The 24,351-nt window shown below is 51.2% G+C and overlaps 1 protein-coding gene across 9 annotated transcripts in view; it reads right to left on the minus strand.

Annotated features, from left to right (window-relative positions):
• Positions 1 to 1,073: 1,073 nt before the first annotated feature.
• Positions 1,074 to 24,351, minus strand: part of PLEKHG3 (pleckstrin homology and RhoGEF domain containing G3) — a 49,013-nt gene continuing 25,735 nt past the window's right edge. For 5 of the 9 annotated variants that reach the window (XM_060174832.1, XM_060174830.1, XM_060174829.1 and 2 more), the window contains 18 exons: positions 19,073 to 19,453; positions 17,999 to 18,096; positions 16,736 to 16,805; positions 16,371 to 16,417; positions 16,107 to 16,257; positions 15,891 to 16,022; positions 15,455 to 15,637; positions 15,052 to 15,144; positions 14,659 to 14,745; positions 14,429 to 14,462; positions 14,012 to 14,110; positions 10,084 to 10,173; positions 9,589 to 9,627; positions 9,202 to 9,221; positions 8,339 to 8,710; positions 7,708 to 7,821; positions 4,236 to 5,649; positions 1,074 to 2,555 (listed from right to left, as the gene is read on the minus strand). In XM_060174832.1, the coding sequence (XP_060030815.1) occupies positions 1,834 to 2,555; positions 4,236 to 5,649; positions 7,708 to 7,821; positions 8,339 to 8,710; positions 9,202 to 9,221; positions 9,589 to 9,627; positions 10,084 to 10,173; positions 14,012 to 14,110; positions 14,429 to 14,462; positions 14,659 to 14,745; positions 15,052 to 15,144; positions 15,455 to 15,637; positions 15,891 to 16,022; positions 16,107 to 16,257; positions 16,371 to 16,417; positions 16,736 to 16,805; positions 17,999 to 18,096; positions 19,073 to 19,414 (4,107 nt within the window). In that variant the 5' untranslated portion in view covers positions 19,415 to 19,453 and the 3' untranslated portion in view covers positions 1,074 to 1,833. The remainder of the gene's footprint in view (positions 2,556 to 4,235; positions 5,650 to 7,707; positions 7,822 to 8,338; positions 8,711 to 9,201; positions 9,222 to 9,588; positions 9,628 to 10,083; positions 10,174 to 14,011; positions 14,111 to 14,428; positions 14,463 to 14,658; positions 14,746 to 15,051; positions 15,145 to 15,454; positions 15,638 to 15,890; positions 16,023 to 16,106; positions 16,258 to 16,370; positions 16,418 to 16,735; positions 16,806 to 17,998; positions 18,097 to 19,072; positions 19,454 to 24,351) is intronic. The other 4 variants (XM_060174825.1, XM_060174826.1, XM_060174833.1 and 1 more) reach the window with 4 other exon arrangements.

Consider the following 24,351-nt stretch of genomic DNA (forward strand, 5'->3'; position numbering starts at 1 on the left):
ATCAAAAACTGTTTTTTTTTTCTTTCTGCCTCCAGGGTTATAGCTGGGGCTCGGTGCCAGCACTACAAATCCACTGCTCCTGGAGGCCATTTTTCCCATTTTGTTGCCTTTGTTGTCTCCCTTGTTGCTGTTATTGTTATAGCTGTTGTTATTGTTGGATAGGACAGAGAGAAATCGAGAGAGGAGGGGAAGACTGAGAGGGGGAGAGAAAGATAGACACCTGGAAACTTGCTTCACCACCCGTGAATCGACCGTTCCCTGGAGGGGGAGGGTGGTCTGAACCAGGATCCTTATGCTGGTCCTTGCGCTTCTCACCATTTGTGCTTAACCTGCTGCGCTACCGCCAGATCCCCCAAAAACAGTTTTTTTTTTTGTTTTTTTTTTTAAAAAGAGACAGAAGCAGATAAAGACCAAAGCACTGAAACTTCCTTCAGTACAGTGGGGGTTGGTCTTGATCCTGATTCATGCACATGGCAAAGCAGGACACTAACCAAGTGAACAAATTTGCTGGCTCTGAATCAAGAACACTTTTGAGAATGAGATGGAACCTGAAGATCCCACCCAGAAAATAAAAATGTAGTTACACTCCCACTTAAGGTTGCAAACCACCTTATGACAGTTTGAGGCCCCAAGTCCTTGCTGGCGAGGATGTCTCCTGGGAACTAGCATGGAGAGAAGAGTAAAAGATGTCAGATACTGGAAACAGCTGCCTGTTAGAAAAATGTGCCCTTACTACCTTTCTCCATGCTCATCCTCTCTCTAGTCCAACTTTACAGTTTAGAGAAAAAGGCTAAAAACTGCCATGGTGAGTCCTCCCACTCCCGACAAGATACTTGGGTATACTGGGGGTAGAGAGATTACAGAGACACCCATGGGGACAGAAGTGATGAACAGGTTCCCTTTGCACATCCTGCTGTCCCAGTGTCCGCTGGAAGCTTCTGGGCACCTTATGCTTTGTGAATCTGGACAGCGAATGAGTACACTTGGAGGCAACGACCCCTACATTCTGCCTGCCCTGATGGCAATCAACAACCCCCACCCAGCTAGCCACCAGTAAGAAGGCCACACACAGGTGGGTTGGTCAGCAGTGGTTATTGCACCATTGGCAAATAATGAAATGTGTTTACATTAGCGACAACCATAGGGTCAGCAAGACAACCCACAAAGTACCTGAACTGAGTCTGTTACATTCTTCACAGGAGGGGAATCAACAAAAGAAAACACAATACACAGGTGTGTGCACACACAGACACAAATACACCACGGAATGGAAAGCAATAAATTATGGGCCTTTGATCCTGCCTGGATCCTTAAAAAAAAAAAAAAAAATCATAGCAAAAAGGGCAGCACCTGCCCAGACCACCTAGCCCTGTCTCCCTGGATGGGTGAGTGGGGCTGGCTACTTGGTTTGGCAATGGTCAGTCGATGCTGCAGGCCTGAGCAGGGCCTGCTCCCTCTAGGGAGAAGGAGCTTAAATAATTGGCTTTTCGGGGCGAGGGAAAGATATATATACACACACACACACAACATATATATATATATATATATATACATATATATGACAGTGGCCACACTGGCCACAGCAGAGGGAAGAGGGCCTTATTTGGGCCTGTAGAAAGTCACCTCGAGGAAATCACCTGGAAGAGTCAGTGAAGGAGGTCACAGGTGAGGAAGACCCTTACTGAGTTGTCTATGGAAAAAGGGGGTGGCCCCTCTGAGGACCTTAGGCAGGGCTCCTATGAGCGGGTTGAGTTCAGGCTTGTGGGCAAGTCTGCAGGATCTCTCTGTCCCCTAGCACAGCACCTTCAGTCCCCCAAGCCTATGGCATCAGTGTCAACCTATGGAGTTTAAGGCCTGAAATTTCTCCCTCAGGTTTCTCACTCTGCCCTGCTGGGTGGTGTCTGCAGGGTCCCTGGGACTCTCTTCCTTTGGCCGATGCTCAGGTGACTCCAGGAGCTCCAGGTCCTGCTCTGCCTTGGCCGTTGGTAAGCTGGGCCCCTGCTGGCTATCGTCCTCCAGTTCGACAGCAGGGCCAGGCTCCTTCTCCATGATAATGACACGCCGGTTGTTCTCCAGGGTGAGGTCTGCAGTGACGTACAGGGCCTCCTCTCTATCAAGCCCATTGTGAGGCACCCCCTCAACTGATGGGGCGGTCTCGGGACCCACCAGGCCCCTCTTAGGGCTCAGGCTACAGCAGCGGCCCGCCCTGGCTGGCAGTGGAGGCTCCACCATGTTCTCTGGCACTGAGCGGCTCCGGTTGACGGGTGGGCCACGGGGCCGGCTGCCCTCAGGCTGAGGGGCCTCATCCTGGGAGGTGTACTTGGAGCAGAGCTCTCGGACATCTGGCCAGTTAAAGGTCTCAGTGTCCATGGGGCTTCGGGGGCTTCGGGTGTTGGGCCGGACCCCAGGTGAGGTGGTCCTTGGGCTGGTTGTCAAGGGACTAAAGGAGAAACATCGAGGTGAGGTGTCCCTGGAAGAGCTGGGCTCGGGTGGGCTGTGCTCTTGGGCTATCAGCTGCTCATAGTTGAGGAGTGACAACACCGGCTTTCTCTTACCTGCAAGGAGAGAAAGCTGCCTGAGGCCTGAGCAGGAAGAGCCAGGGGGAGAAAGAGTGCTCAACTGCTTTAACTCACTTTCCAGGCAAGGTTGGCTGCTAGGGTCTGGGGTATGAGGGGAGATGGCCCCTTACCAAAAAGAAATAGAATGGGGCTAGGTGGTGATGCACCTGGCAGAGAGTACTACCATATGTGAAGACCCAGGTTCAAGCCTCTAGGCCTTTCACAAGTGGTAGAAAAGTGCTGCAGGTTATCTCCCCGTCTGTCTCTTCTATCTCTCTGTTTCTCACCCTCTACCAAAAAAAAGCAGCCCCTAGGAATGGTGGTGTGGTGCAAACACAGCCCCAGACACAACCCTGGTAGGAGAAAATTAAAATAGAAAAAAAAAAGGAAAGCAAGAGAGATAGCATAATGGTTATGCAAAAAGACTCATGCAAAGCAATCACAGAAGCCAGACCCTCCACTTTCTGCACTCCATAACAATCCTGGGTCCATACTCCCAGAGGGATCAAGAATAGGAAAGCTTCCATTGGAGGGGATGGGATACAGAACTCTGGTGGTAGGAATTGTGTGGAACTGTACCCCTTTTGTCGAACAGACTTGTTCATAATTAATCAATAATAATAATAATAAAAAAGAAGACTCTCATGCATGAGGCTCTGAGGTCCCAGGCTTAATCTCATGTACTACTATGAGCTAGAGCTGAGCAATGTCCTGGTAAAAACAAAAAGCAAAACAATAAAAATAATAATAATAATAATAGAAAAATGAAGGAACTGGAAGGAATGGAGAACAGACAGTGGAAAGGGGGATCAAGTATATCAAAAAGAAGAGAGCAGTGGCACAATAGGCTGAGTACACACATAACCGTGTGTGACGACCCAGGGTCAAACTCAGCTCCTCATTTGTAGGGGGGACACTTCAGGTTTGTAGGCGTCTGTCTGCCTATCTTTTTTTATTTTTATTTATAATTTTTTAAAATTTTATTGATTTACTGGATAGTGACAGAGAGAAATTGAGAGCAGAGGGGGGAGACAGAAAGGAAGAGAGACAGAGAGACACCTGCAGCCCTGCTTCACCACTTGTGAAGCTCTCTCCCTGCAGGTGGGGACCAGGGGCTTGAACCTGGGTCCTTGTGCACTGTAATGTGTGCGCTCAACCAGGTGCGCCACCGTTTGGCCGCTTGCCTACCTGCCTGCCTATCTATCTATCTATCTATCTATCTATCTATCTATCCATCTATTAGTGGAGGTGGATTTGTAGTGCTGGCATGGAGCAATAACCCTGGTGGCACTAAAAAATAAAAATAAAGTGAATCAAGAGGGAGAGACAAGTGTTTCTGCTCTCTTGACCCAGTCATACTTCCTCCAAAGGTCTCCACTTGAATGAGGACTGGAGAAGGCACAGTGGCTAGAGCATTAGACTTGGAAGCATGAGGTCCTGAGTTTGATTCCTGTTGTTACATGTACTAGAGTGGTGCTATGGCTCTCTCTCACACACATAAATTCTTTAAAAAAAAAAAAAAAGGAAAGGAAAGAAAGAATTGAAAAGAAAAGGAAAAGGGCTCAGCTGCCTGGGCTCACCACTACTCTGCACAGGACTCCTGCCCTCTTTAGTACAAACTTTTCAGGAGTCCTCCCCACCTCCACCCCCAGCCCCATCCCTCTCCCATCCCTGTACCTTTGCCACCTGAAGGTTCTCCAGCCTCCTCCTGCAGATGGGGAATGGCAGCGTTCTTCTGGTCTCTCTCAGGAGCTGCTCTTTCCCACTGCAGTGGTGGCCTGGCTGACCCTGATTTGCTCTTGATGCGGAGGCTGTACTGGCGGGCCAGCTGGTAGACCTTGTTCTTGACTCGCTCACTCACGTGGCTGTCCATCACGTGGGAGAGCTGCACGATGCAGGGGTGCAGCGGGGTGACCAATTCCCCCTGGGCGCTGTTGTTCAGCTCCTTCACCAACTCCTTCAGCTCCCGGGCCAGGTGGGCGGGGCCAGGCCGCTCAGTGGGGGAGGCACTCTCTGGGGAGGCCATGGCTGACTCCTCGGTAATGGCCCCCAGCTCGTGATCCTCCAGGATGAAGAGAGGCTCGTGCAGGTCAAAGCCATTGGCCTGGCCTTGGCCTGGCCGCTTCTGAGGGCTCCCACTGGAAGACTCCATTCCCTCCCACATCTTCACGATCTCTGAAGATGGGCGGAACTCAGCATCTGTGATGGGGGCTGTGTCCCCCTGGCCTGGTCCTGGAAGGTCAAACAGGGCCCAGGAAGCTGGCCGGGAGCCCATCTGTCTCTTGTGCCCCAGTGGAGCCACAGGCTCTGGGTCCTGCCTGGGGAGGTTGTTGAACCTGGACACCGAGTTTCTCACCAGCCCTTTGGGGATGTAGGAGAGGCTCTCCCGGCGCCGGATGCTGAAGCCCGCATCTTGGTGCTCTGCATTCTCATAGTAACTCTTGATTTTGTCTAGCAGCAGCCGGTCTCGGGTAGAGAGCATTGATTCCTTCTTCTTGCAGGAAGACCTGTCAGGCTCGGTGGAGCAGCCTGGGCTTCTGGGCTCTGTCCCATTGACAGAAGAGTCATTCTCTGGGGCTACCCCCATGCTGGCATCCACTTCTAAGGAGAAAAGAGAGCTAAGGGAGTCGGTGACACTAGCACGTTGAGCCAGGCCCTTCTCACTGCCCTCCAAGCTAAGCACACTGTTGCTCCGGCTTATCAGCCGTGGAGATCCGAAGCCACTGGATCTGCCATCCTCCAGCACCAGGCTGCTCCGCCGGGAGAAGCTGCTGACAAACCGCTCAGCAATGACACTGGCCTGGTCCAGAACAGAGGGCGGCAGGAGGCTCTCAGACTCTTGGGTGGCCCCCATGTCCTCTTCCTCCTCCTCTTCACTGCTTAAGGGAGGTTTGAGGTCCTCAGTGCTTTCAACCACTACGAAGCCCAGCATGTCACCAGGGTGGTCCATCGCCAGCAGCTCCTGGTGAGTGTCAAGCTGTGTCACCAGAGCTTCTGGAGACTCTATGTCTGAGGGCATCTCCTCAGTGTTGGGACCTTCAGCAGCAGCAAACACCTCCTGGTCTGTCTCAGGCTCAGGGTCGGGCTCAACCTGCAGCAGCACAGAGGACTCAAGTGAGCCAGAAACCTCCCTGTGGGGACAGCATGGCCTTCTCAAAGCCTAGTGGGAGGGGGCTATACTTTGGGATGTAAGGTAATCAGAATGAGCCCATTCATAGTGCGCCACACATGCCCTTGGAAAGGAAAATAATGAGTGTGGTCAGGAGATGGCGCAGTGGATAAAGCATTGGACTCTCAACCGTGAGGTCCCAAGTTCAATCCTTGGCAGCACATGTACCAGCGAGATGTCTGGTTCTCTCTCTCTCCTCTTATCTTTCTCGTTAATTAATAAATAAAATATTTTTAAAAAAGAATATAATGATGCCCCTTTCACCCTTACACCAAGATTCCCTGCAGCAGGGGTGCTAGGCCTAGCTCCATAGGCCCAGAAGAAGCCTACAAATGAGGATGGGGTGAAGGGTGACCTGTCCTGGAATTATGGGGCCAAGTGAGAACACACAGTCAGAGCCACGATACCATGAAACCCCTGCCCGTTGGTGAGGCAGCTCCCCAAAGCCCCAGAGGCTCCCCACTTGAGGGCTGTTCTGGGTTCAAACAGTCCTGAGCTACAGGGAGACATCAGTCCAACTTCCCAGAAGGGTCAGGGCCTCCTATGTGTCAGAGCCCATGGGGCTGCAGCTGGAATCCTATCAAGAGTGAAGGCTGGGGACCTGGCTCCCACCAGCTAGCCTTCTCCACATCTGTGCACAATTCTGTGAGCAGATGGGCAGGGAAAAGAAGCAAATGTGAGAATTCCCTCCTGACCACCCTGATGATCCTTTGAACCAAAAACTGGGTCAGCTTGGGCAGCTTTCCAGAGAGCTCTTAACGGAGATGACTCAAAGTAAACACTCTGCATTCTAAAGAATGAGCTCGGATTCCATTTGTTTGGGTTCAGCATATGCAGAGCAGAACCCGATTTGAGATCTGTACCAGCTGACACAGTAGCTGCCAGCCACATGTGACTTACCTGCACCTAGACTGTGACCAGGGGGAAATTGGTGTGAAGATAAATACACACCAGCATAGAAAGACTTTATGAAAATAAAAACGATAGGAAATATCTCACATCTTGTATGTGGCTATACATACATTGATATGATCAAGGATATCGTAATTATATATTGAAATGCCAACTGGACAGATTGGGCTAAAATTCTTTAACATGACTATTAGGAAATTTTAAAATGTACGTGTGTAGACTAGGGAGTTGCAGAGCACAGGACATGGTGGGGGCTGGTAAGGACCCAGGTTCTGGCTGAGCTGTGCTTTGGCCTGCCGGCTGTCAGCTCCCAGGACAACTGGGAGTTGCTGCCTTCTATGTCCACACAAGGGCAGCACCTCTCGAGCCCTGAGGGGGCTGGGATATGCTAAGAGCCTTTGCACCCAAGCCATTCCAGAATATACCCACTGCCAAAGGTCTAGGGATGCAGAAATAAATCCCTGCCAGGAATGCAATCTTAAAATTTTCAACAAATAAAATTTGTTATGAAAAAATTTTAAAAATAAACGTTTTATACATGGAACTAGAGGGAATCATGTTGAGTGAGATTAAGTTAGGAAAAGAAAATATATTAGTTTACCTCACTCTTACTTAGAGCAGATGGGCTCTAAGAAACAAAACAAAGGCCAGTACAGGTTGAATCCTCAGTGGACTATTATGATGGCTGGTTTGGGAATTCGGAAGAGAAAGGGGAGGAGGAAAAGTAGGGACAGATAGCATAATGGTCATGCAAACAGACTCTCATGCGTGAGGCTCCAAGGTCCCAGGTTCAAATCCCTGACCCATCATAAGCCTGAGCTGAGCAGTGCTCTAGTGGAGAGGGAGAGGGAGAGGGAGAGGGAGAGGGAGAGGGAGAGGGAGAGGGAGAGGGAGAGGGAGAGGGAGAGGGAGAGGGAGAGAGGATTACTAAGAGGTGAGAGATCTAAGTCACTTTGGTGGAATGAGATGATGGTTTTGGTTGACCTTAGCTCTACCCAATGCCAAGCACTGGAGTGCAGAGCTGCAGGAACCTTTCCATTATCCTGCTTTGGCCTCCAGGCTACTCACCTCTGGCAGGGAAGAGGCAGACTCTAAACTCATGTGCTTCTCAGCACTGGTTGGAGATTGGCCACTGGGTCTTCGGCAGCTCTTGGGACCTTCAGACTCCCTGCGCCCCTTCCCCTGCAGCAAGGAGAGGACAGCTGTCAGCTCCCAGGACAACTGGGAGTTGCTGCCTTCTATGTCCACACAAGGGCAGCACCTCTCAAGCCCTGAGGGGGTTGGGATATGCTGAGAGCCAGCCTTTGCACCCAAGCCATTCCAGAATATACCCACTGCCAAAGGTCTAGGGATGCAGAAATAAATCCCTGCCAGGAATGCAATCTTAAAACAGCTCAATTTGCCCTTGCCCCTTCTGGCCCCAAGTGCAGGCTTCTCCCCCTCCCCACTGCCCCCACTCCATTAGTCATGCTCACTGGGTAGTATACTGGTTAGTGCTCAGTACTGGAACAATGCATGCCAAGGGCTCACTGGGGCATGACAGAGAGTGAGTGTTGGGTTATGAAGTGCTGACAGCAGGAGTAAAGGAAGGGGGAGGGGTGATGAGCAGAGCGAGGAAGGGAAAGGAGGGGACTCTCAGATGGCCATGCACGTGCCAGGGAACATGCAAGGAGGAGGGGAGATCAAAGAGACACCTCACCATAGCGCCCCGGGAGAAAAGTAAAGCGTTGGCCCGATAGTGCCAGCAGTGGAGGGCGGCCAGCAGCGAGCTGGCAAAGTCAGCTACCTGCTCCGCCACTGCCAGGCTCTCCTCCTCCTCCTCCTCCTCCTCCTCCTCCTCCTCCTCCTCTGAGCCTGGGGGCACCGGCCCGGCCCCTTTCTTGCTGCCTTCATGCCCTGTCAGTGCCTCCAAAGAGACCTGAAAGGCTTGTTCTTCTTCCTCCTCCTCCTCTTCCTCCACCACCTGGACCACCTCCTCCTCCTCCTGGGCAGCCCCTTCAGCCTCTGATGGTAGGCCCCGAGTGTGGGGGTGCTGCCCAAAGTCCAGGAGCGTGCCGGCACTGCCTGCATGCTATTCAGAGCACAAGACCCCTCTCATGACCAGCCTCTGGGCACCCTCCCCTCCTCCTGCCAGGGTGGGGGTAGGGAGGCTTCACACAGAAAAATCACACATAGTTAGCTACCCAACCACTGATCTTCAAGAGGACCCAGTGCGGGGGGGGGGGGGGGGGGATGGGAAGAGGGGGAGCACAGGAAAGGCACAAGGCAGGTGTCAAGGTCAAAATGGAAAACTGGCATGATTTTCTCACAAACTTAAGACCCAGAGAAGCCTGCCTGGCCCAAGGGGGCTGGGGGTGGAGGTGGCAGGGCAGGCCACCACCAGGGTGGCATTCCAGTAAAAGGGTACACAAGTGTCCCCAGGGGCAAGGGCCATAGCTAATTGATCTCTAGGACACTCGTGACAAAGCCTAGTACACAGTATGTGTATGACAGGTACTCACTGAACGAAGACAACCACTGGGGGTTCCCACCCACCTGTACCAGCCAGTCCTCCTGCATTACCTTCATTCCTGCTGCTTGGGCTGCAGACAGAAGGAGAGAAGATTGATAAGCAAGAGAAAGAGCCTAGAGATACTTGGGCAAGGCCTCAATGGGAAGCCTGACTCCCAGACCCCTTCCCAGTCTTCTAAGTTTTCACAGGAATGACTGGCATAAGGGGTATGTGTGGTGGGGGTGGGGGGGAGCTACAGGTCTGTGTTGCTCGTTCTTGCTATTACCTAAGGGGACAGGATATGTGGAAGGCTTCGAAGCCCCTCCCCAGACAGCAAAGGAGGACTTGAGACAGAATCCCCTCTCAAACGATCCTAGAAACACCACCCAGATGGTTATCCGCATGCGCTTCCTGCTCCCACACCCCCTACCCCAGGAACTTTCCCCCACAGCACTCACCTTTCTCGCTGAGCTGCCTGAGCAGGTGTCTGGTGGGCTCTGGGAAGGAAAGCGAGTGAGTCAGGGCAGGCCTGCAAACAGCCGTGCCTGCCCCTAGCCCCACGCCTGCAGAGCCACCAGCCCATCACCAGTTCAAAGTCCACTCTGGCTTGGCCGCCCACAGTCCTAGGGCCTGAGGGAATCTGCCCTCACACCTGCCCCACAGGGAAGTAGGTCCGAGCCACTCCCATCCAGTGGGGGGCCCTCAATCCCTGTGCCCGCCAGCCCCCAAGAGCAGCTCCACCCGTAGTCTCTGCATCTGTGTTTCCCTAGTTCTGGAACCTTAGCCCCAGGCTGACACCTCAGCATGACCCAACTTAAAACATCTCTAGAGGGCTCCAGCTACCCCTCAAGCAAGGCCACACACACCCTCCCTGCAAGGAGCACATCAGCACTCTGGCCGTGCACAGCACCAAGCCCCCTCACAGCACCCTGGCTGGAAAGCAGAGGTCGCACCCGACTTTCTACGGCCCTTAAGGCCTGGCACCATGAAGCCTCGCTGCCCGCTGGGGAGTGTTGCCCGGATGTGCAGGAGCTGACCAGGCTCTGGGGACAGGACAGAAAACACATCATTAGACTGGTGGCAGCACCACCTCTCATCCTGCCCTTTCTGGGGACGAGCCTTCAACAGGCAGGCAGAGGAAGAGGACACTGTCCAAGGGCCCTCTCTACAGAGCCCTAGACTTCACCCACTGGGCATTCAGTGGGAGGCCACTGTGAACCTGTAGCCAGAAAGAAATGTTGTGGCAGCCTCTTAGCGATTCCCAGGCAAGAAAGGATATCAAACAGCTTCCTTTTATGGAAGACTGCACACATGTGCACACAAACTATCTATACAATATAACTACTCAATGGCTTCTTTAAGAGATTTATTTATGCAATGTAGTGCCTAAGACATTGGACTTTAAAGCATTAGATCCTACATTTAAAGATCCCCAGCATTTCATGTTGTGGAAGGGTACTCTGGTTCTCTTTCTCTTTCATTAATAAATAAGTTTTAGAAAGACTGGGAGTATGGACCGACCAGTCAACGCCCATGTTCAGCGGGGAAGCAATTACAGAAGCCAGACCTTCTACCTTCTGCAACCCTCAACGACCCTGGGTCCATGCTCCCAGAGGGATAGAGAATGGGAAAGCTATCAGGGGAGGGGATATGGGGATTGGGTGGTGGGAATTGTGTGGAGTTGTACCCCTCCTACCCTATGGTTTTGTTAATTAATCCTTTCTTAAATAAAAAAAAAATTTTTTTTTAAAGAAAGTCTTTTGTTTTGTTTTGTATTGTTTTGCTTTCTATACAAAAGACAGTAAGCCTAAAGGATTGCTCAGCTCTGGCATATGGTGGTGCTGGGGAGTCAACCTAGGACCTCTGGGGCCTCAGGCATGCAAGTCCTTTCCTCTAACCCTGAACTCTCTTCTCAGCACCCATACAACAGCTATAAAGTGTTATACTCTGACTTGCGATCAAAACTATGTAGCAAGAGAACAGTCAGGGACCAGGCAGATAGTGCTATCAGTAGTAAAACAGGTTTGCATGCCTGAGGTTTCAGTCTTGGTACGACCAGAACCCAGAGCCAAGTAGGTAAAAAAGAAAAAGGAGAAAAAGGAGGAGGAGGAATTTTGATCTGGTAAATAGCACAGTGGATATGGCTTTGGACTCTCAAGCAAGAATTCCTCGAGTTCAGTCCTCAGCATTGCATGAGTCAGTGATACTCTGGTGCTCTTTCTCTCCCTCTCCCCTTTCCTCCCTCCCCCTCTCATTAATAAAATAAATAATCTCAAAAGAAAAATATTTAGTAAGTGGCAGATCCATATCTTACTGGTTCCTCCTTATCCAAGATTCTTCTCCACCCATCTCAGCTCTGGATGTGGGTAGGAAGCAGAAAGGGGGTGGAGGGCATCACAGCGGTGCCCCAGAACGTGCATTACGGTGTGTGTATGGCCTGCGTCTCCCTCTGACCTGCTTGCACACACAGCTCTCACAAGGTGGAACAACTGACCTCTAACAGAAAGAAGCAGGGGAGTAGACTATTGCAGGCAAAAAATAACCACCACCAAAAAACGGATAGAGACACAACCCCTCAAATGCAGGCCGTCTTTATAGCAACCACTACTCCCTCCACACCCTCCCCCACCCCCCTGGAACCTTGAGCATCTAGTAGTTCCCACATCATAGTGATGCTGTCACCAATACCAGATAAGGGCAGGTTTGGCTGTGGTTCTAAAGGGCTTAAGTGCATGAAGTATTCTTTAGAAAGATGATGATGATGAAAGCAAAACCCAACCCAACCCTTACTGTTTACAGGCTAACATCTCAGTCATGGGCAAACACTCTGCTCTGAATAGCTACTCTCTTTAGTACCTGGATGATGACCATTTGCATGCTAATAGTACAATATAATAACAACGGCTAGTGGTACTAGTGTGGCCACTGCCACCAGCACATCCTGCTGACACTTCCAGGTGTCAGCAGCTTCCAGTTCAGAGTTGAGTTGTTAAAGGGGAGTGAGAGCATGACAGAGGAAGAGTCTCAGAAACCAAGGAAAGTCAAGGGTCAGAGACTTAGAGAAGGAACACCCGCCCAACTTGAAGCTTTTAACATATGGCCCTGTAAAACTTCTGCAAACATGGCAGGTTTGTCTGGAATTCGGGATCCATCAAGAGCAATACCAAACAAAACAAAAACCACAAAAGCTTTCCAGAGCCTGCCTGGTCTTATCTTCCAGGAGATCAAAGCCCACACATCAGTCCACATAGCTGTTCGGGGAACTATATGTCATGGTCAATCAATGTCCAACTGGCCGTGGTAAAGAAGCCAGGTCACTCTCCCAGTCAATCCCAGTCATCTTTCTCTCTGGGGGCCTTCTAAGACAAATTTTACCCCTACTACCACCTCATGAATTAGGTCTGGCAGAGACAGCCCCCACCTCAGCCAAATCCATCCCTGAGCCTCAGACTGAAGGGCAGAGTAAAAACAGATGGCAAAACATATGTACTCAATAAATAAACAAATAAATAAATAGATAAAACACATGTACTCATCCCCATGGGAGCCATGGTTGAAAGCAAGGTTTTCTCTCTCTAATAAATAGACTATTCATTCCAATAAATCTCAGTCAATGGTGGCAAGGCCAGTCATGGAAGAAACCCCAAAAGAGGAAAAAAAGGAACTCTTTTCTGAGACCCAAAGTAAATATTTCCTGCCTGGATTTGGTGCCACTTGAAGTCTAACTTATTTTCTCCGTGTCCCACTTTCTGCTGTTTTTGAGAACTGGGCTGAGGACAGTTTACAATGTCTTGGCATTACTCCTGGCTGACTAGGAGCACGGAGTGGCAGAGGGGGAAGCTGAGAAGGGGTGCCATGAACTCAATGGGAAAAAAAAGCACATGAAAGAGGGTATCATTCACCACCACCAATGTGATTCCCTCCAGAAACTAAAGGATGTTTAAGTTAAGAGCATCCACTAAAGCCAAGTCTTAGAGAAGATCTGATGATGGCACACCTGTAATGCATATGTTAAGCACACGCATTACAGTGTGCAAGGAGATAGGTTTCAGCCATGGTCCCCACTGACGGGGGGGGGGGGGGGAGCTTCGTGATTGGTCTTTTTCTCTTTCCCTGTTTCCCCTTCCTTCTTTATTTCTCTGTCTCCCCTTCTCTTTATTTCAACAAATAAATATAAATTAAATATTTTTAAAAGATCAGTCCTAATTTAAAAAAAAAAAGACTTTTTGGGAAAAAAATAAAAGAAGAAAATGTAGGGAAGGGGGCCCAGATGGTGGCACACCTGGTTAAGTGCTCAAATTACAGCGTACAAGGATCCATCCAGGTTCAAGCCCCTGGTCCCTACCTGCAGAGCGAAATCCTCATGAGTGATGAAGCAGGACTGCAATGTGTCGCGCCCTCTCTATCTCCCCCTCACCTCTCAATTTCTCTCTGTCTCTATCCAATAATAAATATTTTAAAAAGACAAATAGTTGGTGGAAGGAAGGAAGGGAGAAAATGAAGGGGAGGGAAGGAAGGAAGGAAGGAAGGAAGGAAGGAAGGAAGGAAGGAAGGAAGGAAGGAAATGAAGGAGAGGGAAGGAGGGAGGGAGGGAAGGAAGGAAGTAAGGAAGGAAGGAAATGAAGGAGAGGGAAGGAAGGAAGGAAGGAAGGAAGGAAGGAAGGAAGGAAGGAAGGAAGGAAGGAAGGAAATGAAGGGGAAGGAAGGAAAGAAGGCCCAAAGGGTCTGGTGGAAGGCAACAAAAGCCAACACATGTGCTCTACCTGCCAGGCACCCCACACCCTGGAGCATGAGTCCCCAAGGTGAGAACCAGCCCCAGTGGCTGCTGGAGATGGCCACCTGTCTGTGAAGCACCCGAGGGGGAGCCCTTCCCCTCCGTACCAGATTGCCGCCGTCCCTGGCACACGTGGGTGGACACCTCATCCTGGGAGGACCAAGCCTTTTTCAGCCGCTCTGGGCTATAGCAATACCGGTTGGGATCTGTGCCAGGAGAGATACCAGGCTGTTAGGATTTCATTGGCCTTGGTCTAGACTCTGCCCATATCCAAATACACCTGCTGCCTACCGAACTCCAGGGCCAGATAGTCCCCAAGCACCACTCTCCCCAGTCCATCTGGAGCACCAGGCACCCCATCTGAAGTACCACATGCTCCATCTTACAACAGACCCCAGTCCTGGACAAGTCCCCATCTTCCCTCCTCCTTGCAATATAGTTATGCAGCTAGATGGCCCCAGGATATAGCCTGAACTACAGAAGTGCAATGTTAGAGGTAAAACAGGCAGGAAGGGTACACTCACAGTAGGAATCCATTTCCAAGATAGCTTCCTTGGCCTGGAAGTAAAAAAAATCCAACCGATTACTGCAGTGGTGTGTGTCATGCCTTCCTCCACCCAAACTCACTCACTGTATCAGGGCACTCTACAGTGCTGCGCTGAGGCCTGTGGGGTACCTGAGATCCCTAAAGTTGACTCTGAGGGACACCCTCTCCCTGGCCCCCATAAAGAGTGAGGGTGCCCCAGGAATGTACCTTCTGTGGAATAGTAGCATGGTGGTTCTCCAAGATGAGCCTCTTGATGTGGTGAGTCCAGGTCCGTTTCTCTTCCACTGTTTTGGCCTTTGAGGACACAAGCGGGAAGAAGCCAGGGAGTTATTATCACAGGCCTAAAGCCACTGTCTGAGTGTGGCCCACCCTTCCACCAAAGAGGGGAGAGGAGGCAGAAGGAAAAGAGAAGCTGTGGTGGGGCTTCTGTAAAGTTACCTTGGCTCCTTAGCACAAACCTGATAGGTGCCCACAATGACGGCCCCCCACCCCACCCCCCCAGTCATCTCCCCCTCCACACACACACCTTTCAGAGAAAGACAGAGACTGAACACAACCAAGAGAGTGGAGAAAGCAGGCCCTATGCTAGGCGGCCCTCACCTGGATGCTGTACTGTTGCTTGCTGTGCTTGTAGTGGGTGACGGTGAAGCACAGGGAGTCCCGGGTGCTTTCAATCAGCATCAGTGAGGAGCACTGGAGCAGAGGGAGAGAGGAAGCGGTCAAACAGGACAGGGAGAATAATCTCCCACGAGGCACTGAGTGGTGGTACACCTGTTACAATGTGCAAGGACCTGGGTTCAAGTTTCCACTCTCCACCTCTAGGGAGGGAGCTTCACGAGTGATGAAGCAGGGCTGCAGGTGTCTCTCTGTCTCTCTCCCTAACTCCCCTTTCCTCTCAATTTCTATCAAGTAAATAAATACATATTTTTTAAATGTCTTAAGGAGAGGAGCCTGGGCCTCTGGGCAGGAGGGAAAGGGGTAGAGGCAGCAGTGGCCTGGTTACCGGGATGTGACCCTTGTAGACAAAGTGGTCGCCCCGCTTCTTGGTGATGAGTAGCGTTTTGTCGAAGAGGAAGAAGGTCCTCTCATTGCGCACACGGTGGACTCGGAAGGTGCTTTCCAGGACGAGCTCGCCATAGATGGTCAGGTCTGGTCCCTTCCAGTTAATCAGCAGTGACTGGATCTCCTGCGACAGACGAGCTCACAGATGACCCTGCTGGATGCCAGGAGGCTCCCACAAACCCAGCCACCACCTGGGTGGCCCAGAGATCACAAGGATCTTCCAGAGAAGCCCACCCCATATGACAACACCCCTCAGATTGCTCCGACATCCCTTTTCCCCAACACTGCCTAGTGTCCAGTCCAATCCCCAGTCTCTTCCAGCCACCAGCCCAGGGTGGGGTGAGGGGTCAGGGGTGGGGAGAGGGGGGAGGGTGCACCTGCAGCCGGACAGCGTGCTCGTGCCGTCTCTTCATGTCATTGATGTACCAGGCCACACAGGTCATGGTGTCAATGGCCTCCTCCACCACTTCAAAGCCATCTTCTTCTTCGTCAAAATGCTTGGCAATTTCCTGGGCAGGAGACAGAGGTTCAGGCAATGCCGCCCCCACCCCAGCCCCTCCTAGATTCAGGAGCTCCCCCGCCCCACAAATTACCTGGAGCAGCAGGTGGTACTTGAGGATGCGCTGGACTGGCTTGAGCAGGTAGGAGCCCAAGGGCAGCGAATGCTGCAGCAGCTCCTGGCGGTCCCGGAAGAAGGTGGCCTGCTGCTTGTCTCGCATGCACTCTGTCAGTGCAGCCACTGAGCTGGGGGGGGGGGGGGGGGAAGCTTCATCATCATCTAGGAAGGCCTGGATGGGGTAGCAGGGTGCTCTGCGCTCACCAAATGGCTCTGCCTCCCCTCCACCCCAACTACTCACTTAGGGTAGTTGTTGCAATATTGAGTGTAGATATCGAATTCCCGGCTCTAAGGAAAGATCATAAATAATGGTTTCAGGGAGACCCGTTTGGCTGGAAACCTGTCTGTACGAAAGACAGCCCCCTGGCTTCTAGGGAATATGCTGTTCCCCCTCCTCTGAGCATCTGTAGACCCTTCATCTTGGTACCCCATTGTGTGGGACATCTCAGCCTGCAGCCCCTGGTTCCACCTCAGAACCCCATTCCCTTGTGAATGGCAAGGCGCCACTCAGCTTGGGCCTTAAGGTTCATTCATGGGGGGTGGGGGCCTGTTCCTCTGAGACCCCCAACAAGGCTAGATTTGAGGCAAGGACCCAGCCCTTCTTACCCTTTCCACAAAGCAGCTGGCCACAGCCACAGGGTCACTATTGCAGCTGTCCAAGTCTCTGAGTAGCTGGCTGAATGAGGGGACAGTGGCCATCAGATCCCAGCTCACCCCCCCAGCTTTCACAGCCAGCACAAGTCCCTTCCCTGACCTCCCAGTGCCCCCACACACAGCAGCCTGGGGGTCATGCTCAAGAGTCAGGGTTTCCACCCTTAAAATGAGGGCCCTGTCCACAGCAGCAACCACAGAAAGATGGAACAAAGGAGGCCCACGTGCTCAACAAGCAGGAGAGGAGACACTAATACCCACCTCAGGAGGGGACACGGCTCCTCTGTGGGCAGGAGTCAAACACACAAAGGCAGAGATTAAAGGGGAAGGGGCATACACAAAGGAACCAGGGTGCATTCCCCCCCCCCCCCCCCGCTGACAGGTGAGGTAACGTCCAGGGAGCCCTTACTTCCCATGAGGTCAGTGGGAAGGCAGCGGAGAAATTAAGAGGTGTGCAGGTGAAGAACAAAGGTAAAAGGGACGTGAGGACCACCAGAGGGAGGAGTTCAGAAGGAAGCAGGAAAGGGAGAGAAACACGGTGAGTCCTGGCACCTATTCAGGCCTAAGTCTCTCCTGTAACTGCCCTCTAGACTCAGTCCATATGCAGAGACAGAAGTCCCTCTGCCCACCTCAGAGGTCTGAGGAGAGTCTCCTTCTGAGCAGAACTATCTCCTTAAGTCCCACTCCAGAGCCACTCCCCAGAAGCCCCTGGGCCCAGGCAACACACTCCACCTTAAAGAAGCCGTCTGTCATGGGACAGTCTGTCACCAGCCTTGCTCAGCCTCCTCAGTCTCACCCTCCCAGACCTGTGCATCCCCACCAACAGGTCCGATAATGTCCTAGAAGCCCTTACTTCCCATGAGGCCAGTGGGAAGGCAGCGGAGAAATTAAGAGGCGTGCAGGTGAAGAACAAAGATAAAAGGGACGTGGGGACCTCCAGAGGGAGGAGTAAGTAGCATGTGATGAGGATGAACAGCATGAACACAGTCTTACATCATCTCCCCAAATGACAGGAAGCACAGAGTCCTTAGGGCCCACACTCCCAGGGGTGCCTTCCTCCAGCAGGGACCTAAGTGTGCCCTGATAGGGAGGAGCCATCACCCATACCTCTGGATTCCTGCATTACCCCCAGAACTCCAGGGACAACCAGGGCTCCTCTTACTCACTGACAGGCCTCACAGGCAGAAAAGGGTGTGTGTCAGGCCCACACTCACCTACCTGTTCAGTGCATAGATACTTTCAATGTTCCCAAAGAGGGCGCTGACTTGTTCTGGCTTCAGAAGCCCGGGCGTGTCTATGATCTTCAAGAGGTAGTCCTGTGCAGGGAGAGGCGCTCAGGGCCAGTTCACCCAGCCTCCCCACTCACACTTCATTTCTCTGCTGTTATTACAGCAGTGATGTCATCTGACAGGCATCACCTACCAGACTGGTTGGATAGTGCCCCCTCCCCCCAACTGAAGTCTACTCAGAGCCTCAAGATGCAGCCTGATTTGAGATTAGGATCTTTTCAGACTCTTGAGAAGATATCATGCTGGGTGAGGGCAGGCCCCAAATCTAGTAACTGGTGTCCTGATGAGAGCAGAGGCCCCAGAGAGACTGTGAAGATGAAGGAGTGATTAGGGTAGTGCAGCTACATGCCAGGAGACACAAAGGATTGCGGAAACCACTAGAGGGGGGAGGGTGGGAGGAGGGTGGGAGATAGGGAGATAGGTAGGTAGGTAGGTAGGTAGATTTTTCCCTTCAGAGCTCCTAGAAGAAACCAAACCTCTAACACCCTGATTTCTTCTGAGCTGAGAAGACTGTTGCCAGTGTTTGTGGAAATTGTCAAGGTAGCCCAAGGAAACAGATGTTTCCTTTTCAGGGGGCTTCCCCTATAGTAGCCACCTTCTCTTTTAGATCCCACATAGAACCAAACACCTACCTGCCATGCCCTATGAAGCAGGCATTGCAATCCTCGTTTTGTAAATGAAGAACTTAAGACTCAGGGTTTATGCTCACAGCTGGGACACAGGAAATAATTAAGCAGGGCTTGGAGGGTCCAGACCCAGGGCCAGATTCCTCACAGTGTCAGTCACCAATGAGCTATCCCTTCCACTCCTTGTCAGTGGTGGCTAGACCTTGGGGACCTCCCCCAGAAAGTTCCACTGAGCAAGTCACAGCTCTGACCCAGAGTCACAGGCAGTGACTGAGAGACCTGAGCCCTCCCCACTGTTGCAAAGGCAGCAGGCCCTCTCAGGGAACTGTGTCAGGAAGGTGAAAGCAGGTTTGTGCCAGACAGGTGATGGGACTCACCTCCACGATGCTTCGAAGGTCCTGCACGTACATGCGCTCTGTCTCCACGATCTCCCGCACCACCCGACCCAGGTAACTGAGCTTGTGTGCAGGCCCTGCTGCAGCACGGTTATTGAATGGGGATAGGGGTCCCCTCATGTTCAGCCAACTGTTGGAATTGTTGTTGGGAGTGTGTCGGCCACATGGGGAGCCTGTCCCACTCTTGGCTGGGACCTCTGGGACACTGGGCTCCTCCATGGCGTTGCGGCTGTCACAGGAGGAGCCCGAGGAGGAGGTGGTGGAGGTCAGGCTGACTGGCCGCTCCTGGCTGCCATCTTTGTGGGGGGAGGCAGAGACGGGCATCCTGGCATTGCTGCCCACAGGGGGCACCTCAGGGAGATTCTGCAATAGACAGATCAGGGATCAAATGTCAGAATCCTTGCAGAAACAGAAAGCAAAAGGGTGCTTGCCAGGGTCTGGGGGAGGAGGAGTGGGAAGTTACTGCTTAATGGGCACAGAGTTTCAGTTATGCAAGAGAATAAAGTGGGCAGACCTTAGGCTCTCTTGTTGTGGAACTTAAAGCTACTGAGCCACATGGTTAAAATGTAAATTTGAAGGGGGCTGGATGGTAGCACAGTGGGCTAAGCACAAGGACTGGCATAAGGATGCCGGTTCAAGCCTCCAGCTCCCCACCTGCAGGCACGTCGCTTCGCAAGCAGTGAAGCAGGTCTACAGGTGTCTATCTTTCTCTCCCCCTCTCAATTTCTCTCTGTCCTACCCAATAACAACACAACAACAAGGGCAACAAAATGGGAAAAAATGGCCTTCAGGAGCAGTGGATTCATAGTGCAGGCACCGAGCCTCAACGATAACCCTGGAGGCAAAAAAAGAAAAAGTAAATTTGATACTATGATCAAAAACAACTACTCTGAATCCCAAGGGATGTCTTCCCTCATACTTTAGGAGTATCTATGAGGGTATCTATATGGCATTTCTTCTCAATTCCATCTTGCCCAGCATGAGAAAGGTGGGTCATATCTGGGGACAAGAGGACTCAGAGACCAAAGTTCCTAGAAAACCAGAGAGAGCATCGCTCCCAGCCCAGAAGTCATGGCACCTTAAAAAGAAAATGAAAGGAAAAGAGAAAGACTTCTCTCTTGATTATTAGTAAACGATGCTTTGTTTTATCAGAGAACCAGAATATAGTGCAGGAGATGCCAGGGATCAAACTTGGAATCCCATACTTAAAAGTCCAACACCTGCACGAAGCACAAGGACCGGCGTCAGGATCCCGGTTCGGGCCCCCGGCTCCCCACCTCCAGGGGAGTCGCTTCACAGGCGGTGAAGCAGGTCTGCAGTGTCTGTCTTTCTCTCCCCTTCTATGTCTTCCCCTCCTCTCTCCATTTCTCTCTGTCCTATCCAACAATGACATCAACAACAACAATAATAACTACAACAAGGGCAACAAAAGGGAATAAATAAATAAATATTTAAAAAAAGTTCAACACCTGGACTGAGTGAGTGGTGGTGGACCCAGTTGAGTGTGCATGTTATAATGCAAAAGAACCTGGACTGGAACCCCTAGCACCCACCTGCAGGGGAAAAGCTTCTTGTGTGGTGAAGCAAAGCTGCAAGTGTTTCTTTTTCTCTCCCACCTATCTCAATTTCTCTGTCTCTATCCAAAACCTTAGCCAATGCACTACCTCCCAGGTCATTAGGGTATCTTTTAATGGAACTCCAAGTTCAGGTGCACTGTTATGGCAAAACAACCCACTACTCAGAGCCTTAGTCCACGTCCACCACCACCACCACCACCACCCCCGCAAGACTGCCCTGGATGCAGTAGTTTATAGCACGTATGGCTCTAACGTGGTACCTGACAGATGATAAGGGCTCCACGTAGACCACCAACAGTACTTTCCAATTGCCCACTGACTAGGGCCTCTGCTGGGGTTGCAAAATATATACGGCAAAGATCCGGCTTTTACAGCTGAAGACAACACACATGCCATCAGGTAATATTCTCCCCCAACTGCCAGATCTTTGGGTCCCAGAGGCTTCCCTGTGAACCTGAAACTTCTGAGTAGAGGTGCCCCCGCCCCAGCACCCAGTACAAACCCTTGAGTCACCGCAGCTCCCAGGACACAGGAAATTCCCCAGAGCTTAGCCACTGGTGTCCTCAGCACCAGTGAGTGCAGCCAGCAGGCAGGAAGCTGCTGCCAGGTGAGGCAAATAGCCTCAGGTGGACTTTATTCCCTGAGCAGATGGTGAGGCTCACAGGTGGGCTGTCTGGAACAGCAAGTTGTGGGAAGGACTGTGGTCTTTGGGAAGGGCAGGGCCCCACCACCCCTGCACCAGAGGACCGGCCTTCACTAACACTGCTTTCCAGAAGGTGCATTTGATTACTATTTCCACAGGCAAAACCTAATTCCTGGGCATTCCTCTCATTTCCACTGACCGGAAGCCCTAGTTCTGGGGCCCAGAAACTACCAGACCAAAGGCTAAACCCACCCAGAAGAAACTAGGAGGTGACATGGCTCAGTACCCTGGGAAATGCCCCCAGATTGTCTGTGTCTGCCCCCAATCTGGTCCCCTACGCCTACACTGAACTTCTCTGTTCCAGACTCTTGGAAACAGAGTTGGCAGTCAGCTGAGATAAAGAACAAACACCTCATCACAGACCCTTGCAAGCGTCAACCCGGCTTTGACCTAGCACGTTATGATTGGGCCCTCCTCAATCGCTATCGAACAGGCCATGGCCGGTGCGCCGCTATGTTCCATCGCTGGGGAGCCAGAGACGACCCGAACTGCCCCTGCGGCTCCAGACAGACTATGACCCACATAGTCAATGACTGCCACCTCTCCAGATTCAAAGGAGGTCTCGAAACTTTACATCAGGCTCAACCTGACGCTGTTGACTGGCTACGGAAGAAGGGCAAACGCTAGAAGAAGCAGCTCTGGAGTTTACAAATCTACCTGTCTGGACAATATTTCCTCCCCATCACCTTGTGTCATCCCCCAAATGTGTCACTTACACACAACCCTCCAGACTCAGATTGGAAGTCACCCTACTCTAGATACTTCCTCCAGCCCCCAGGAACCAAGGGTGGGGGATCCCTTCTACAGACTCTTCTAACACCCCAATGCACCCCTACAAGAGCTCACTATGAGATGGTGACTAGTTTGAGACCTCTTGCTCTAAATTCGACGTTGACTTCCACAGCAGGTCAGTCGGGCAAAAGGATTATGCTGGTGAGCCAATCGCTGCTTCTGAGCTAACAGGAGGACTAAGACCAATTAGCTGTACTTGTTTGCTTGGCCACCCCCAACCCACCAGGCAAGGAGAGTTGTTAGCAGAGATGTCTTGATAAAATGAGCATCTCAGAAAGCCCCTTAGGAAATGTAGCCCTGTTGGCTTTTGTTCCCTCTTCAAAAGAGCCTTTAAGATTAATCAGAAGGTCTTTCTATCTATAGAATCAACCAGCAGAAAGATACCAAGTCTTGGCAGCACAAAGACCCAAGCCCTGCCCCAGTCCTTAACCCCCAGCCCTAAGGTGTCACTCACAGCACAGGGCAGTTAAGCCTCCCCCCCCCCCCCAACCCCCTACTCCACAGCAACAAGAGGGCAGGGACTAGTGGCCTAAGATCTTTCCTGGGGGCAAGTAGGCCCCGGGGGGGGGGGGGGGGGGGTAAGCAAAATGAATAAGACCCAAGTCTGAAAAGATTTCACAGCAGAGTAGGTCACAGCCTTAAAGGATTAGTCACACATGCCTTCACACAGTAACAAAGAGATTTATCACTAAAGGTTATCTCTACAAGGTCAGTCTCTGGGGACCACATTTTCATAGAGTAGCAGCATAAGCACACTCAAAAACTATGGCAGGGGTAGATAGCATAATGGTTATGTAAAGAGACTCCCATGCCTGCTCAGAAATCCTAGGTTCAATCTCAGGCACCACATAAACCAGAGCTGATCAGTGCTCTGGTTAAAAAAAAAAGGGAAAAAAAGGAAAACAAACAAACAAACAAAAAACCGTGGCTCAACATAACCATTTGCCTGTAAACCAAGCTCATGCTTTCAAAGCAATGCCTGTGCCCGGATGCCCCTGAGACTAGAATAACGCATAACAGCCAAGAGTTAAAATGCTCTCAGTGGGGAGTTGGGCTGTAGCTCAGTGGGTTAAGCACAACAACATAAGGATCCCTGGTTCGAGCCCCGGGCTCCCCACCTTCAGGGGAGTCACTTCACAGGTGGTGAAGTAGGTCTGCAGGTGTCTATCTTTCTCTCCCCCTCTGTCTCCCCCTTCTCTCTCCATTTCTCTCTGTCCTACTATCCAACAACAATGACATCAACGAACTACAACAATAAAACAACAAGGGCAACAAAAGGGAATAAATAAATATTTTTAAAAATGCTCTCAGTGTGTGGGTGCAGTGGCTAGAGGCACTGAACTTGCAAGCATGAGGTCCTGAATTTAATCCCCAGCATTGCCTATGCCAGTGATAGTCTGGTTCTCTCTCATTAATTTTATTAAAATTTTATTTACATAAAAGTTTGAAATATATATTCTAAGTGCAATAGTTATAATAAACAACTTGTTTGTAATAGCTCCGCATGGTGGGTAGTGTTATTATCCTCATTTTACAGATGCAGAAGTATAGGCCACAGAAATAGTACAGGATATATATAGCACCTGAGTTGGAGCTCGCTCAGGCACCAGGGTTGCGGCAATCATGCTCTCCTGTTCCATCATCTATCTCCCTAGTGGATTTCATAGCAACCAGGACCAAAGCAGAATAAGTCACAGCCCTGGATGTCTTGGGCTGTAAGAGAGAGATGAAGACTTCAAAGATCAGAACTTTTAATGTGACTTTTAGTCCACAGTGGCAAAATGGAGGGGAAGGACTGAGAGTTAAGGTCTTTTGGGGATGATTTCAAGACCTGCTACTATGTAGCCTCTAGCTATGCATTCTCCTGTCAGAACAACATGGTCAAACAGATTCCAGGTCACAGCACTGAAGGTCTTGAAGAAGAAAAGAGCAAAAAGGTGACAGGAAGAAGATTTTCAGATGATGAGACATCCTGCAATGACCCAAAGATGCAGGATTGCTGGATGTCTCTCCTGGGAAGGAGGGCTCACTGGACCTAGAGACCTAAGAAGGGAGAAATGCAGAGCAGATCAGGCTGTGAGAACAAGTAGAGTCCCAGTGGGGACTGCCAGCAGGCAACATTTGATGGTCCCAAAACAGATTCCAGCTGTTAATTTGTGTACAGTTCAGATTCCCAGAAAGATGGCTAA

The sequence above is a fragment of the Erinaceus europaeus genome, chromosome 16 (assembly GCF_950295315.1).
Source record: "Erinaceus europaeus chromosome 16, mEriEur2.1, whole genome shotgun sequence".
Lineage (NCBI taxonomy): Eukaryota > Metazoa > Chordata > Mammalia > Eulipotyphla > Erinaceidae > Erinaceus > Erinaceus europaeus.